Raw genomic sequence first — 18214 nt, 5'->3', positions numbered from 1 at the left:
CGCCGCCCGGCGAGCCCAGGGCGAGCTCCAGCCCCGCGGGAGGGGCGAAGCCGGAGGGCGGCCGCCGCGCGTCCCGGCCTGGCCGACCCCAGCCCGGCCCGCCGCCGCCGCCGCCGCCGCTGCAGGAGGCCCGAGCGGCCGGGAAGGGCTCCCGCTGCCCCTGCTCCCTCCGCGCGCGCCCCGGGAGGGGGGGGAGGTTGCGCGGAGTTCGGCTGGGGCGCTCCGGGCAAGCAAGTTCCCCCAGGCCCCTCTGCCCCGCGCGCGGCGCCTTCAGGAAGCAGCTCGGGGATGTGGTTCTTTGCCACGGGGCTGGTGGCATGTGAGGCTTCGCAGTCTTAGATGATCGCGCAATTTTAGACTTGCCCCCCTAAATGGACGCCCCAGGTGCTGAAACGCAGCCCTGATGCAGTAGGAGCCCCTCGCTTCCAGCAGGACGCGAGTTGCAAAGGCACAGCGATAGACCCCCTTTATTTGGGAAGAAGCGCCCCGGAAAGCAACGGCGCTTACTCACGAATAGACATATATAGGTTTGCATTGCCCGTCGCAATGCACTTCATAATCCGTGAAGGCCTTTTCAGCACCAGTTTATGTGTGCACTAGGTAAAAAGGTAGAGGGGCCCTGGACGGTGAAGTCCAGTCAAAGGCGACTGTGGCGCTTGGCCACCATTTGGATACAGTACTGCACACAGTTAAGTATGGAAGAGAGGAGGCAGTCTGTAAAAATGGGGCGGACGTGGCTGTGAGCCACATTAGTCCCTTTCACACAAGGCAGGGCAGTGGCCTTGTTCTGAGTATGTTTAGTGTGTTGTGCCCCTTCCATTTCCACAGCAACACCCATATGATAGATGCAGAACTAAAGGCCAATAAATAATTTTCAGACAATGCTGAGATGTATAACACCTTTATTGCAGACCTAAAGGAATAGGTAGATAAATTCATAACTTAGCATTTATACAGCAACTTTTAGGTGTCCAAAGTTCTTCACATACATTTGTCACAGACATCCTCTCCAACATACTTGTAACATAGACCAGTAACAAAGATGGAAACTCAAGTCTGAGAGAATCGTTGTTTACCTCACAGGACCTAGTTAGGTTGCAGCTGAAGTGAGATTTGAGCTTCCTGGCACCAACTCATAGGCTTAACTGTCCTGTGTGCATGCACACAAATATAGATAACACTACCCCAAGTAGTCTTTAAAAGAGAGAGAGAGAGAGAGAGAGAGAGAGAGAGAGAGAGAGAGAGAGAAGAAAAGCTGCTTCCTGGGGGTATCAGCAAGAGCTGAGCAGCAAAGAGCAGGAATGCATTGTTTCAACTCTTCTCCCCAGCCTAAATCTTCCTCTGCCCCCTGCACAGCTTTCTTCTCCAGGGGCATTTCAAGGGTGTGTTTGCCCTTACACTCGGTGGGGTGGGTGGGAAGAACATGAGGCTTCCTCCACCAGGTAGGAAGGGAAGGTAGGAAGTTTTATGTCACAGGGTTCTGTCTTGGGCCCGGTCTTATTCAACATATTTATCAACGACTTGGATGATGGACTCAAGGGCATCCTGATCAAATTTGCAGATGACACCAAACTGGGAGGGGTGGCTAACACCCCAGAGGACAGGATCACACTTCAAAACGACCTTGACAGATTAGAGAACTGGGCCAAAACAAACAAGATGAATTTTAATAGGGAGAAATGTAAAGTATTGCACTTGGGCAAAAAAACCAAGAGGCACAAATACAAGATGGGTGACACCTGGCTTGAGAGCAGTACATGTGAAAAGGATCTAGGAGTCTTGGTTGACCACAAACTTGACATGAGCCAACAGTGTGACGCGGCAGCTAAAAAAGCCAATGCAATTCTGGGCTGCATCACTAGGAGTATAGCATCTAGATCAAGGGAAGTAATAGTGCCACTGTATTCTGCTCTGGTCAGACCTCACCTGGAGTACTGTGTCCAGTTCTGGGCACCACAGTTCAAGAAGGACACTGACAAACTGGAACGTGTCCAGAGGAGGGCAACCAAAATGGTCAAAGGCCTGGAAACGATGCCTTATGAGGAACGGCTAAGGGAGCTGGGCATGTTTAGCCTGGAGAAGAGGAGGTTAAGGGGTGATATGATAGCCATGTTCAAATATATAAAAGGATGTCACATAGAGGAGGGAGAAAGGTTGTTTTCTGCTGCTCCAGAGAAGCGGACACGGAGCAATGGATCCAAACTACAAGAAAGAAGATTCCACCTAAACATTAGGAAGAACTTCCTGACAGTAAGAGCTGTTTGACAGTGGAATTTGCTGCCAAGGAGTGTGGTGGAGTCTCCTTCTTTGGAGGTCTTGAAGCAGAGGCTTGACAACCATATGTCAGGAGTGCTCTGATGGTGTTTCCTGCTTGGCAGGGGGTTGGACTCGATGGCCCTTGTGGTCTCTTCCAACTCTATGATTCTATGATTCTATGTCTTCGGGCCAATGCAAAATAGGCAGGAGAACTGTCAGTTAGGGGTTTTGCCTCCCTCAGATAGCAGGCTTCCCTTGGTCACAGCTTAGTGGCAGTGCATGCAGAATGCCCCCCCGGTTCGACCTGGGACATCTTCAGGTATGGCTGGGAAAGACTTCCATCTGAACCTCTGGAGAGCTACTACCGGTCACTGTAGAGGTTCTCAGGCTGGTCCACAGACCATTGGTGGTCCATGAGTTTCATTCAGTTGGTCTGTGGTGTGCATGTAAAAACCATGCAGCATCTAGCACAGTGCAATACATTTGCTGCAGCAGGAAGAAAAACAACAAAGAGGTTTGTCAGAATCCTCATAAATTTTCAAGTGGTTTGTGGGGGAAAGAGTTTAGGAATTGTTGGCATAAACAACATTGTGTTAGAAGGGCCAGTGGTCTGCTGTGATATAAGACAGCTCCCTATTAACTTCTAATATAATAATATTGCGTGCGCGCGCGCGCGCACACACACACACACACACACACACAGAGATTACATTTATGTAACTTTTATAGCATAAGAAAAATATAGGCTCCTGTCCCATGAAGCCTTCAAAACTAAAATTCAATTCAAGGAAGGAAGGTTAAAGAGGGGAACAATATAAATAGGATCAGCAACCCGCCCCCATACCATATTAACATTTAAATGAATGGAGGTTTGCATATACCAAGTTCTACTTTGGAAATAATTCAATAGCAGGATAATGGAATAAGCCAGCTAACACATGAATTCTGCAAGGATGCCAACCAACACAGAAAATATGGTTTTTGAAATGCATGTGGGATTGGGGGGGGGGCTGGCAGTTTTTGTCTCATCCACAGGGGAGCCCCCACCCCACCCCCACTGGTGAGCTGATCTGATGAAGTGCGCAAACACAGTGGAATCAGGTTGGGTATTGCAATCTTTATTAGAACTAACATAGTTTTGCTAGAATCAAAGACTTCTGGTTCCTTTGCTATCAAATAAGGTAGGCAAGAAGAGAAACCATTTGAAGCTGCCAGTTTGATCCCCCAGATTTGTCAATGCAGCCAGACAGATGTTCCCCTCCATCCCCAAGGGAGACAGCAGGATCAAAGCCCACTCAGCGTTCCCTGCTTTCGTGCAGCAGCACCAAGAAGCATCAGGAAAAACGTAATCTCCCAGACAAATGCAGACCTGAATGACAAGCTGAACCAGCTTTTTTTAGTGCATCACTAAGGAAGAGCATGCTAAGAGAGCCAGTGAGAGTCTTCTGCCAGCTCTGGAAGAACTGGGAAATTTATCCAGCTCCTTCCTACAGTTTGCCCTGCATCCCCAAAGGGATGAGCACATAGGACAGGAGCTTCAGCAACAGAGATAACTGAAGCAAGACTAGCATTCTGCAGGGCCTGTTGGCAAAGAGAAGGTGGCTTTGCCCTGCTGAGGGGTCTCTGGGCATGCTTAATGAATGAGCTCAGCTTAAAAATAACAATTTAAAAGATCTATAGTTTATTTTTGCACAGCATTGACATCACTGGATACTCTGCAGAATACAATGTGGTTTGGGAGAGTCACTGAAAATGAACACACAGGTCTAAATTGCAAGCAATTTGGGCTACGGCACGAGAGGCTGCAGGTGGGGCCAGACATTTTGTTGCTTGAGATGGGAAATCCAAATGGCAACTCTATTTCGCTAATTCACATAGATCACCATCACCCAGGGGTGGAGTGGGGGTACAAGTGCCCAGCTCCAGTTCACGGAAATGCAGTAGAAGCTCACCAATAACCCTCCTGTTCTCAATGGTGCCTGCAAGCTCAGGGCCACTTATCTTAGGGCCCCTTCTCAGAGGCAGGCTTGCACAAACCATTGGCAGCACACGAACTAAACTGGCCTCACAGCCGGCAACTCAGAGCAAGCAAAGTGCAGCAAGTCACACCAATACACCTCAGGGTTTTGTTTTTTTAAAAATAACCCTGCAAATCAGTTTTCCTGTTACAAATAATCCTCTAAGAATCATGAAAGTGTAGAGTTGGAAGGGACCCTGAGGGTCATCTAGTCCAGCCCCCGGCAATACAGGAATCTTAACTGAAGCATCCATGACAGACGGTCATCCAACCTCTGCTTAAAAACCTCCAAGTTCTTCCTGCTGTTTAGTCAGAATCTCCTTTCTTGTAACTCAAATCCACTGGTTTGAGTCCCACCCTCCAGAGCAGGAGAAAACATCTTCTGTGTGATAGCCCTTTTGATATTTGAAGGTGGCTATCATATCTTTTCCAGGCTAAACATACCCAACTCCTTTGACCATTCTGCATAAGGCTTGGTTTCCAGACCCTTGATCATCTTGCAAAATAATAATAATAATAATAATAATAATAATAATAATAATAATAATAATTTAAAAACTCTGCCTCACAGTATTTTGAGGATCCATGGGCCCAATAATCACTATGGCTTGGTTTTCACCATGTACTTCGGCGTGGAGTGCAGCAATTCAGATTGCAGGGAGTCATATATTGTATACTATATATAAATTATTATTTATGGTAGGGATGCGGGTGGTGCTGTGGTCTACACCACTGAGCCCCTTGGGCTTGCTGATCAGAAGGTCAGCGGTTTGAATCCCTGCGACAGGATGAGCTCTCATTGCTCTGTCCCAGCTCCTGCCAACCCAGCAGTACAAAAGCATACCAGTGCAAGTAGATAAATAGGTACCACTACGCGGGAAGGTAAATGGCGTTTCTGTGTGCTCTGGCACTTGTCACAGTGTTCTGTTGCACCAGAAGCGGTTTAGTCCTGCTGGCTACATGACCCAGAAAGCTGTCTGCGGACAAACACCAGCTCCCTTGGACTGAAAGTGAGATGAACGCCACAACCCCAGAGTCATCTATGGAGTTGACAACTTCCCCCATAGCTTTCTCTCAGTGGTAGCTCAGGCACAGCCTCTGCATAAGTTTATATATTTCCAGTGTTTCTTTAGCAAGGCTGCATTTCTTTCTAGCAAGAGGGGAGAAGATAAAAAATTAGATGTTCCAGAATATGTGGGGTTCTAAAGTGCAACAGGTAAATGACACTGACAGCCTGCATATTATACATTCAAAGTGTATAACCCTCCCCCCCCCAAGAAACAAAGAAAAATCTGGTGAACAATAGTTTCTTAAGGGTGCTGGGAATTGTAGCTCTGTGATGGGTATACAACAGTTCCCAGGATTCAGGGTGTTTGTGTGCTTTAAATGGATACACAGCAACATGTGGAGTAATCTATCAGAAAGTTCTCACAACAAAATTATGTTTAGCTACCTGTTGGACTTTGCCCCAGGAGTCAGATGTAGCTGCATTCCACTGCCTTTTTAATGAAGCCCAAGATCTGCCTCTCCCCACCCTTTTCTTAAACAATGTGCACTCACATACACACATACCAGTCATGGTTAAACAGTAAAAAAATGGCAAGAGAGGAAAACAGAGCTCAGAGGGAGCCAAATTCTCAGGCTAGGGAGGTGAGTGGGGTTTTGCAATGACTCAGGGCCTAGCTAACCCATAATCAGTACCAGGAGGTACACTCACAGTGTGTGTGTGTGTGTGTGTGCGCGCGCGCACGCAGGCACGCGCGCACACACACACACACACACACTGCACCAAGATTGGAACCCCTTGCTATAAATCAATGAGTAATGGAGACAGAGTCTGGTGGAGGATTCTGGTGGGCTTTGATGCCAAATGCCCTTAAAGAGAAGGAGATTTTTAAAAATAATAATGTATGTGTTGCTTAATGTTAAAAAAAGGCAGACAAGCCATTTACAAAGTGTAAAAACCCATTACACAGACATTAAAAGATGGTGTCTATGATGAGCCAAGGCAGCATCTTAGGTGACATGAAGTCTAGCTGGCTGACCGAAAGACTGCCTTGAGGGGCCTAATCCACCAAAAACTCTTGCTTGCACCAAATCTTGTGACACCTTAAATATGAACAAGTATTATTATGGCATAGCTGTATTGAACTGGAGTCCAATAAACTTTTGCTATAATAAATTTGTTCATCTTTAAGGTGACACAAAACTCTGAAGTTATTTTTGCTGCAACAGACTCACACAGTTATTCCCCCCGTACTAGAAGCTCTCCTGAAAAGGCCCCAAGACTGAAATTAATTTAGCTGCAGGAAGAGTTCTCATTCACTTCAACTGAGATTTTGCAGGAGAATTCGCTGGTGACTTGGACCCGTGCTAACTTACTGAAGAGGAGGTTGCTCTTTGGCTCATCTACCTTAGTTACCAAAATACCTTGACCACGACATCCTGAACACTGTACCAGAACTACTTTGTGCCTTGCCTCTGATTGTGTCCAAAGGTCAAATTCCCTCACACACCCCATCCCCCTTCTTTGGGGAATGAGCCCACTTAGTAGCAGAGCAGTTTTGTTGTTATGGAAACAAGAAACGTGGAGATTTTTTAAAATATCAGCTGTGCGAAAATAGAAGGGTGGGAAGCCACAAGACAATCAAGTCCCACCCAAAATAAGAGAGAGAAAGAGAGAGAGTAGATTGAGGCAGAGAGGACTTCTATTTGAGCCCACTGGATTTTAAAAGTCACCTTTCTTCTTCTTGAATGCTACTACCAGCCACCGCCTTTCTGTTGTTGATTCCCAGCACCAAGCAGGCACAGAGCAAGGGCAGCAGATTCCTCTTGCTGCCTTTATTGGGGGGGGGGGGTGCAGGTTGAGCTCTTCCATGACATAAGCGGCATCAAGTCGTCTCATTCCAAACCTTAGAGAATACAAGCTTCCTGAAAAAACTGCAGCAAGAAGTTTCCAGGGCAACCTGCACTAGGAGCATCTCCTTGCCATGCCCTCTAAGTGCTGTGAGGGGACAGAATTTGTGCCCAGCTAAGTGTCAACATGCAGACTTCTCCCTCTTCTCACCACCCAGCTCTTATTTTAATTAATCCCACCTCATTTCCTTAATAGGAGCAAGTAGTTCTTGACTCCCAGGCTCTCCTTGTGGTTCTGTAAAAAATATTTATGAGTTGGCTACACGGGCAAAAGTGCTGTTGTCTCAGTTCAAAAACCCTGAAGCCATAAAGCAAAAGGATGTGGATTAAATTAAGAAGGCAAGAAAATGGGGCGGAGGGATTCTATATAACATTATAATTATCCTGCAGCTGACTGGGGTTCAGGTCTCATCAGTGGCGTAGCGTGGGTTATCAGCACCCGGGGCAAGGCAAGTAGTTTGCGCCCCCTAACCCATGGATTTGCGCCCCCTAACCCGTGGATGTGCGCCCCCTAACCCATGGATTTCCCTAACCCCCAGATGTTGCGCCCGGTGCGGCCGGCCCCCCCTGCACCCCCCACGCTACGCCCTTGGGTCTCATTGAGGAGGTCAGTCGACATGTGGGCTGTTGCAGCCTGGCCTCCTCTCCACTCTGCTAGTTACTGAGGTTTTTTAAGGAACAATGACTTTTTTAAAATGCAGCATTAAATCACCTGCAGTCCATGCTATACAATCTGCAGGCAGGTTTCCCACCTGGGTGAGAACCAGACCAGATGCACTGGGCTTCCGGCACCTCCCTGCTTCTGCTGTACAAATACTGTAAGCCACACACCAGAATTCCCCCATGACAAGGATTCAGAGGGTGGGTGGATAGAAGAAACCCATAGCTCCTCACTCCCACCTCTCCCATCTGCCAAGGGTGCCAACTTGAATAAAATATTGTGAGAGGCCAGGTAAGCCCTGCCCTGCTTAATCCATGCATGCACACCATTTGAATGGGAATGCCCATCAACTTGGGGGGAGGGGTGGCCCTCTCAAATATTTTATTATTGGTTAGGGTTAGGGCTGAAGCACCCACGGCTCCTATGCCGCCCGCCCAGCCCCAGGGTTCATTACCACTCCCACTGCAGAGCCACAAAGCCAGAGGTCTCAGCATAGATAAGACAGCAGATGTTCTGCCTCTGTATCGCTGTCGACCCAGCCAGGAGTGGGGAAACGACAGTCCGTGGCTTCATTTCATGCTGCTGAAGGGGGTGGGAGTGGAGGTGCAGCCCTTGACTGCAGCCCTTGATGGGAAACGGCAACCCTTGACAGAACAAAATGTCCTCCAAGCCTGTGAAAAGCAAATGACTCCTGGTTTTCTGTGGGATGTAGGAGAATCTGCAGTGCATAGAGCAAGCCTGCTTTGCCCTCACCTGCCATCTTCTTGACAGAAAACCCCAACATTTAATCACGGGGTTGACATCAGTGGTTTCTATGGCATCAAAGTGTACTCCACTGGTGCTAAGTTTCAGCAGGCTGCAAAGTGCCCATAGTGTCACCGATCCTCAGGACCCGTTTCTGTTCTCACAGTCAACACCAGCAAACTCTTCTTGAGGCAATCCATTACTCCTGCAAAGGAGCCTTACTTCCTAGCTGCCCTGTGTCGTATGTAGAGATCTCACCTCACATTGCCTCCCATGTGTTATCTTCCAAGACTCACCAAACTGCTTTGAATACCATCCTTTGACCTGTTCCCAGGAACATTTGATAGGGTCATAACTACACCCACAAAGTAAGGCCTTGTGAGCAATTATCTATTCAGTTAGAATGTGTTGGCTTCAGTCCCTACGGTCTCCAAGGCTTAGTTGCCACTGGAAAACAGAACCTAGTCTTGGCTTGGAGACTATCCTAGCAGTATAAAGGCAATCTAATGTCATATAGGACCCATATTTTCAGTGGAAATTGGGCACCAAGTCCACCTAAATTCTTCAACCAGCCTAGGGCTAAGCCAAGATAATGGATTGTGTGATTTGTCCTTTCTGTACTCAGTTTTTCACACTCATGTATAGTCTTCCCCAACCTGGTGCCCTTCAGACATTTTGGGCTACAACCCCCCCCCTCCAGTCCCAGCCAGCATAGGCAATGGTCAGGGATGATAGTGAGATAATCCATTAACATTTTCTGAACCATTCCTGGCCCTTTTCCATTTATTGTTGTTGCTTTTATTGTCTTTTGATCCCATTGGTTATAACAATCTATGATCCTGTTGATGTCACAATACTATAAGCCCACATGATGTCATGAACTTCCATAACAAAACCACAGACAGCTGGATTGAGCAGCAGCAGCAGTGTGGTCAAATGAGGCAAACAATTGTGCAAAGCAGCCACCGCCACCACAGGAACGTATCACCTTTGAAAGAATGTTGTTTGGTCACATCAGATATTCAAATTTCAGGACAAATATTGAAACAGCAGAATATTAATTACATTGCGTGTGTGTTTTCTGGGGGTACTCAAGGATATGCAATGCTGGCGCCTTTTTTCTAGAAGAAAAGCACTGATTAGATCTTTGCTTCCGTTTAGGGAAAGGGAAGGAGCGAGGGAAAGGACTGAAGCCCCGTTCCTTGCCCACCAGGATCCAACTCAGCTGCCCTTCTGGCTTCTGAGATGTCACCAAGCATTGTCTACGAGTTTCCATGCTCAGCCCCTCAGCTTGGAAACTTGATTCTTTCCATATTAACTAAGTAAGGAATTTTAAAAATATAAGCCTATCCAAGTGCCTACTTTTTGTGTCACTATAGATCAGAAATAGGAAACCCAAGGCTTCTCCAGGTGTTGCTGGACTACAACTCTGACCATTGGCCATGCTGGCTGGAGCTGATGGAAACTGGAGTCCAATATCTGGAGGTCCACAGGCTCCCCACCCCCTGCTCTAGATCAGTAGCTCCCTCAAAATGTGACTTCAAAGTGGTTTTTAGACCAAAGGAGGAAATAGGGCAACTACAATTTTGTAGTTCTCCAACTGATGATGTTCGACTCTAGCATCCGTCAGCTCCAGCCCACCTGGCCAACAAGAGTTGTGGTCCAAAGCATCTAGAAGGCACCAAGTTGGAGTAGAATCATAGCATTGCAGAGGGAGCCCAAGGGTCATCTAGTCCAACCCCCTACAACACAGGAATCTCAACTAAAGCATCCAAGAGTAGGTTGGTGAGCAATACCCAGAACTATGTATATAGTTCTTTACAGAAGCACACACAATGGTACCAAGAGCAAAATTCAGCTAAGGATTTTAATGTTTATTCATTTTTTAAAAGAGCATCTTCTATTCTCTATGACTAGATAGATGCAAGTGAAGAATGTGCCGCTCATAAAAGCCACAGCATTCCAGTGGTGCAAAGCAAGGCGTGCGCCACAGAGCCCCATAACTTCCCATCATCAGCAGTCAGGATCAATTAAGCTAAATAGGTAGCTAATGTTGCAGAAGACAGAATCAGAATTCAAAATTACCTTGACAGATTGGAGAACTGAGCCCAGACGAACAAAATGAATCTCAAAAGGGACAAATGTCAGGTTCTACACTTGAGCAAGAAGAATCAGCTGCACAAATATAAGATGGGGGACACCTGGCTTGCCAGAAGTACATGTGAAAAAGATCTAGGGGTCTTGGTGGACCACAAGCTTAACATGAGTCAACAGTGTGATGCAGCAGGGGAAAAAGCTAATGCTATTCTAGGCTTCATCAACAGAAGTCTAGTGTTCAGGTCAAGGGAAATAGTCTGCCTTGATCAGACCACACCTGGAATACTGTGTCCAGTTGTGGGTGTCACAATTTAAGGATATTGACAACTGGAACATGTGCAAAGGAGGGAGATCACAATGATCAAGGGTCTGCAAACCAAGCCTTATGAGGAGCGGTTGAAGGAGCTGGGCATCTTTAGCCTGGAAAAGTGGAGACCGAGAGGAGATATATTTTTAAATATCTTAAAGGCTGTCACATGGAAGAGGGAACAAACTTGTTTTCTCCTGCTCTGGAGGGCAGGACTCAAGGCAATGGCTTCAAGTTACAAGAAAGGAGATTCCGACTAAACATCAGGAAGAACTTTCCAGCAGTAAGAGCTGTTTGACAGTGGAACAGACTCCCACAGGTGGTTGTTGACTCCCCTTCCTTGGAGGTTTCTAAGCAGAGGCTGCATGACCATCCATCATGGATACTTTAGTTGAAATTCCTGCATTGCAGGGTGTTGGGACTAGATCAGTGCTTTCCAAACTGTGTCGTGACACATTAGTGTATCGGCTGCAGTGTGTAGCTATATCACACGAATGCTCCCTGTGCTCCACCTGGGACTGAAAAGGGGTTAGTTGAACCTCCGCTTTGCTAGTAAAACTGAATCACTGTGTCACGAAATGATGCTTGTCTAAAAGGTGTGTCACCAACATGAAAAGTTTGGAAAGCTCTGGACAAAATGATACTTCGGGTTCTTTCCAACTCTACAATTCTATGAAGAACTATCCAGAATCATGTAAAAATAGATACACGCAGCTCAAACTATATGTACTGTAGAATTCAGCTTTCATTGGTAGAGAATTTGCTTGATTGGGCACAGAATTTTAAGATTTGGTTTTTTAAAGAAATGGCATATACATGGTTTTTATTATAATCCCTTGAATTAACAGGTCCATCAAGGCCAGCAACGGCTCTAGGTCAAATCAGAACATCTGGAGTGTCATTATAACAGTTTGACTGCCCCTTACAAAATTACAATGCAATTCAGTTGCTAGCAAACAACAAATTGGTATCAGATATGTCTTTGCCTTGGAAAAAACCAAACACCCTCCCCTGAACTGTATGCATAAGGACCCTGTTAGTAAATTGCGTCCATCCCTGACATATTTGTCAGCACTCATGCAAGATCCAGGATTTATGGGGTGGGGATGTGTGTGTAGAATAATGTTCAAGAGGCTTGGTGACACTGGCCCAACCTTGGCACACCTTGATAGAAGGAATGAATGTGCATTCTCCCACCACCATCCCAACCTGACTAACCTTCCCCTCCCACATGATCTGCTACAAGAATACTACTAGAGGATGGAAGTAACATCTTTTAATTTCAATCACACACAAACACATATACACATGATATCAGGCTAGAAAAAAGCAAGATCTGAAGCCACACCTTAACAGGTGAGAGCTTGGCACAGGAGGAATCCTCCTGAACCCACCATGATTTTGGTCCTATAAAGAGTTTTAAAAGCAAATTAAGGTACAAGGGAGGAACAACATTCCTCCTTTTTTCTTCCCATCCCCAGCAATAAGAGATGCTGACTTCTTAGTTTAAAAACAGGGTGTTGTTGCTCTACAGCTACAGTTGGAGGAACAATCTGCTATTAAGCACACAAAAATGCTATCCTACAGTCATCAGTAATACCCCAGTCCATCAACACTTCCCCTTCCCAAACCCGCTAAACATTCTGTAGGATAAATAAAGGGCAGACAACAGTTAAGGCCTTTGGAGGGCAGAAAGGGGAGCAACGGAGGAAGGTTTTTTAAAAAAAACAGTGAGCCTTGGTGTCCAGCTTCTTTCTTCTGCTTTTACTGCTCATTAGGGTTTGGATTGGCATCCGGATACTTGGTGAGGTCAAAGGTCAGGACTTTGCTGATGACACAGTCTCCTTGCTGTGAGAGGAAAGGGAAAGTCATGTGACAGCTGCTTCTTTACTCTCATAGATCACCCCAACAGAGCAGCCCTCCTGAGGGCAAACAGGCTCCCATGAGTCACTCTTGTCCTTGGACAAGGAGAGAGCAGGATTTTTAGGAGAAGGGGAGTGGGGAAACCAACTGTACGGCAGGTTATCTTAGTCTTCTAATCCCACCCTTTTCTTTCTTTTCAGAGGAGCATCTAGGGGTTGGTGAAACCATCCCCTGCTGGGGGCACAGGCCCAGACGGACCCCCTGCAAAAACCACCTATCAGACTATGAAGCATATGATTTTATGTATGATTTATGTATGATTTTTGTGTAAAATGTAGTAATTTCTAATGTGACTATTGCAGTAAAGTGATTTTTATTGGAACGTCCTCCCCACCCCAATACAGCCCCCTTGCCAAGGGTGCAAGGGATCCTAGGTACGCCTCTGTTTCTTTTTAAACTTTGTAATATTTCCAAACATCCATTTGGTTATCACCCCTCCATTTTTTGGTAATCTCTCTTCTGAAACAAAAAGCTAAAGCAGATATGAGGTAATAAAATAACAGCACCTCTGAGCACATAAAAAGAGCGACCTTTCACTTGTCACTGAGCAACTGCAACCTGACTGTCCCCACAGACTTATGTCTGAAGTCTTCCCTGGAGGGCTTCTATGCAGACTAGCACCCCCAGGCCCTGAAAGGAGGCGCCTGCCAGAGAATTTCCCCAAAAAGTGTTTGCCTCCTAAGCTGCTGCCTTTACTGGTGCCCCAAACACCCCCTTCTCTGGGCTAGAGCTGGGCGATTTTTCAACTTATTGTCTGAAACTGATACTACGTTCAGATTGCAATACCGGTTTCAGAGTTTTTGAGTTGGCAACACATCGCAGTCCCCATCGCAGCCACTGCCAGAACAGTCCGCCTGTCTCTGCTGTGCTGGCAGCGGTGGTCAGGAGTAAGAGAGCGACCGCTTGCTCGTGTGGAGGCAAACATGCAGACAGATGGACTTACTCAGCTGGGAGGCAGGAAGCTTTCTGCTCCGACCTGAGCAGTTTAAAGGAGCCCCTGAGACACTCCAGCATGGATGAGCCAGAGCAGTACTGGGCCTTGCTCAGCTGGGGGGTGAGAGCCTTCCCACCTCCCAGCTGAGCAGTTTAAGGAAGCCCCTGTGACCCTACCCTCCAGCTTGCGTGGAGCCAGAGTGGTACATAAAGGGGCTTGCTCAGCTGAAAGCCTGGGTGATGTGTCTGACTGCTTCTTCCTCCCCTAAGGTGGGGAGGAAGAAGCGACCAGATACATTTCAGACATTGTGATATACAGTCGTACCTCAGTAGCTGAACGCCTTGCAAGTCAAACGTTTTGGCTCCCAAACGCTGCAAACCCAGAAGTGAATGTTCCGGTTTGCGAACGTTCTCCGGAACCCGAACATCCAACGCAGGTTCCGTGGGTTCCAATTGGCTGCAGGAAGCTGCACCTTGGTTTCCAAATGTTTTGGAAGTCAAATGGACTTCCGGAATGGATTCTGTTCCAACTTCCGAGGTACAACTGTATCAGTATACCGCAGAATTTAAAAAGGTAAAGGTAAAGGGACCTCTGACCATTAGGTCCAGTCATGGACAACTCTGGGGTTGCAGCGCTCATCTTGCTTTATTGGCCGAGGGAGCCGGCGTACAGCTTCCGGGTCATGTGGCCAGCATGACTAAGCCGCTTCTGGTGAAACAGAGCAGTGCATGGAAATGCCATTTACCTTCCCGCTGGAGAGGTACCTATTTATCTACTTGCACTCTGACGTACTTTCGAACTGCTAGGTTGGCAGGAGCTGGGACCGAGCAACGGGAGCTCACCACGTCGCGGGGATTCGAATCGCCAACCTTCTGATCGGCAAGCCCTAGCCTCTGTGGTTTAACCCACAGCGCCACCTGCATCCCTACCGCAGAATTTAGCTGCTGATATATCCCAATCTGAAATCCATACATCGCCCAACCCTATTTCACCTTCCTTCATGGCAAGGTCACCTCATTTTGATGCCTTCGTATCTCTAGATTGTACAAGGTTTAAAAAGGAATGGATGTCAGAGGGGGGTACAAACACATTACTGTCATTAATACAGGCAGGCAGTGGATAGGTGTCAGCAGCACTGAAATATAATTCTCTGTTACACTTCCATACCTCAGGGTAGACACCAATGAGACTCTCGGCCTTGGTGTAGAATTCCTCCTTCAAGGAAATAACAATGGCCTGGAAGTTGCACGTAGATTGCTCCTTGATGTAATTGGCCACCTGTGGGGATGCCAGAGGGAGAAGGGTGAAAAGGAGAACTGATCAGCCCAACCCTCCCTTTGCTTTTCTTCAAATCTGATCCAGTAATGTCCAGCTGCCCCATCTGATTTAGCCTCATACCAACCTTCCCAATGTTGGTGTTGTCCAAAGCAGCATCGATCTCATCCAAGACAAAAAATGGAGCAGGTTTGTAGCTGTGGATAAAGAGAGAGAGCCAGCAATATGAAGCCACCTTGTACAGAGATGGACCGCTGGTCCACCAAGACCAGCAGCTCTTCAGCGTCTCTGGCAGAGGCCTTTCCTACCCATCCACTGCAGATGCTGGAGAGAACATGAGACTGTGAACCTTTGCAGTGTGCAGTGTCCCTCCCCGCCCCCTTAGTAAAAGGCTGACCTTACCTGTGGATGGCAAAAAGTAGAGCTAAGGCTGCCACTGTCTTCTCCCCACCAGACAGGTTGTCCATGGGCCGGAAGCGCTTGCCAGGGGCTACACAATTGTAGTTTATGCCATCCAAGTAAGGCTCCTCTGGGTTCTCGGGGCCTAGGAAGGCCTAGAGAAAAAGAGATGAAGGGAGACAATCAGAAATCTTCACACCAGTGGTCAATACCTCAGAACCATCTTTAATGGGGAAGGCCAGAGCTCAGGGGGTAGTGCACATGTTTTGCATTGAAAAACTCCCAGGTCAACCCCTGGCATCTCCAGGCAGGGCTGGGGAAAATTCCAGGCTTTCTGAAATCGGAGAGCCACTGCCAGTCAGCATTGACAGTGATGGATGGGCTAAGTGGACTGATGATCTAATGTGCTGTAAGACAGCTGCTCAGATCAATTTCACAGTATGATGAAACAGAGCGAGACCCTATGAAAATAAACTTCTGTAAGGGAAGATGGAAAGATGGATGTATTAGGGCTTTGCTAGTCGATACACCCAAGAGGGGTGGGTTGAGAGCTACCTCAGAGGCTTCTGGGCAACAACAGTATTCTGGAATTCAAACTGATTTGGATACTTCTAATATAACTCAGCAAGCCAAGAAACGTGGCACATTATTAAAAATAATCAAATATAGTTGCAAAAAGCCACCACTGAGGAGCTGGCTGACAACAGAGTCCATCATCTATTTAGGGGCAATGAGGGCTTTATTAGGTCCCCCACTACTCAGAAAGCAAGCAAGCAGGCAGGCAAGCAAGCAAGCAACAAACAAGTGTGCTCCTGCAGCTGCTTTGACTGAGGCAGCATGCACAGTTCCCCCTGCAACATGGAATACACACACAGGAGCCTCACTCCACAAAGCATGGCACTAGAAGGCTCAAGCGAATGCCAGTTGGTACAATTTGTCTGATGACAATATGGGAGAGCATTTCAAAGCCCAACACATAAATAAATAGCATATTTTGCATATGAATAAAAAGAACAGTAGCTAGGCTGTAATCAGTCTTCTGGGGTTTAGATTGATGTTTTAGAAGACAATTCTGTTTGCAACTAGAAAACAAATTTGCATGAACACAATTTCTATAATCTGTTGGCAGTGAACTCTCAAAATCTGATTTCCATGGTTAATGGAATTTTGATTTCCAATTTGTAGTAAATTGGCTTCCATTTACAATAAAACAACCTTTGGTCGATCATGGGAGGAAAACACACACACTCTTTATAGGGTTCATCCAATTTTAAAGACATGGCACCCATAATAATCCCTAAAATATTTGAACATCATAGTATTTGTCTGTCTGTATGGTACAATTCTGTGGAGATACATAAAAAGCGCTGAATGCGGCTCTAGCTGTTGAATTTCACTTCCTGCTCTATTTAAAATTGTTTGAAAAATGAGAAAAGATAGAACAGCAAGTTGCTAGCTCCCATGGGTCAGAAGATATGCTTGGATGTAAGTGGGTGCTGCCTGCTGAGATCTCTGAAGGCAGGGGAATAGCTTATTGCCTCTCCACATGAATAAAAAGCACAGAATAAATGGTGCTAAAGAGTAAATATTAGCAGGAAGGACAATATAAAAATAAGACACTGTGCAAATTTCCTCCATTTATCCAATTCATACCGGACGCAGAATTTAGGTTCCCTGGCTTTAATGTTTGTCAAAACATGGATCACACACAAGAACCGTTTATAACATTGTTAGCTGTCCATGGTAGGCCAGGGGTGTCCTCACCTGGGCACTGCTATTTCGTGACAGGGCTTTGTAGATCTCATCGATGTTGGTGGCCACTGACTCAAAGCAGCAGTTGAAGCGGTCAAAGCGCTCCTTTTTTATCTGTTCAAATGCCTGCTTGGCTTTCTTGGCACGTTTCCGGGCAGCCTCGAATTCTACCAGAGCAAAGGAAGAAGTGTAAGCATGGGTCTTCCCAGCCCTCCAGCAGAAGCCCTCGGCCCAGGCCCCCAGCACTCTAAAGAGAGGTCAGGAGGGGGGGTCCAGTACCATCAGAGGTCTCCTGGAACTTGTCCCGCACACTCTCCAGCTTCTCCATTGCCTTCATATTAGGAGCAGCAATCCGCTGCAAAATGCTCTGCTGCTCATTCAGCTTCTGTTGCAGCTGGTTCATCTCCTGCTTGATCTCATCTTCAGCCTGGGAATCCTGTAGGTGAGAATGATGGGAGGCGGTTCAGGCAGCCAGAGACTCTAATAGTCATCATCCCCACCCCCCCACAAACCCAGAAATTTCCAGAGAACCCAGATGCATCTGCCTTAGTGATGCACCTATGCCACTACCCTCTCTAGCCAACCGAAGTCTGGGGTGAGAATCCTCAGGACCTTTGGGGCTAATTATATGGGAGAGAAAAGCCCTTCTAGCAAACTCTCTGCCATCATCCCTGGGGCACAGTCCAATCAGGATCCCTTTCCCCTGCCCATTAACTCAATCTATGGCACGGACAATTGTTATGGCATATGCAGGAGCGATCCTTGAGAGGTCAGAGTACACAATCAACTCCAGATTCCAATTTTCTTAAAGACTTCTTTAAGAACAAAAGGGTCAGGTAAAGAGAAAGTCAGGTTGCAAAGTTAAAAGATAAAAAAATAATAATTTCTAAACAGAAGTTCCAAACTTACGTTTATGAGGCACATGGATCATCC

The 18214-nt window shown here is 46.7% G+C and overlaps 1 protein-coding gene across 1 annotated transcript in view; it reads right to left on the bottom strand.

Moving 5' to 3' along the window:
- Positions 1 to 12259: 12259 nt before the first annotated feature.
- Positions 12260 to 18214, bottom strand: part of SMC1A (structural maintenance of chromosomes 1A) — a 35075-nt gene continuing 29120 nt past the window's right edge. The window contains exons 20-25 of the mRNA XM_083718455.1: positions 17561 to 17708; positions 17294 to 17448; positions 15533 to 15684; positions 15258 to 15327; positions 15023 to 15133; positions 12260 to 12846 (exon numbers count right to left, since the gene is read on the bottom strand). Coding sequence (XP_083574581.1) covers positions 12763 to 12846; positions 15023 to 15133; positions 15258 to 15327; positions 15533 to 15684; positions 17294 to 17448; positions 17561 to 17708 — 720 coding nt within the window. The 3' untranslated portion in view covers positions 12260 to 12762. The remainder of the gene's footprint in view (positions 12847 to 15022; positions 15134 to 15257; positions 15328 to 15532; positions 15685 to 17293; positions 17449 to 17560; positions 17709 to 18214) is intronic.

This window comes from Podarcis gaigeae, assembly GCF_964106915.1.
Source record: "Podarcis gaigeae genome assembly, chromosome: 17".
NCBI classification, from domain to species: domain Eukaryota; kingdom Metazoa; phylum Chordata; class Lepidosauria; order Squamata; family Lacertidae; genus Podarcis; species Podarcis gaigeae.
The sequence above is the reverse complement of the archived record's forward strand: the minus strand, read 5'-3'. Positions and strand labels throughout refer to the sequence as shown.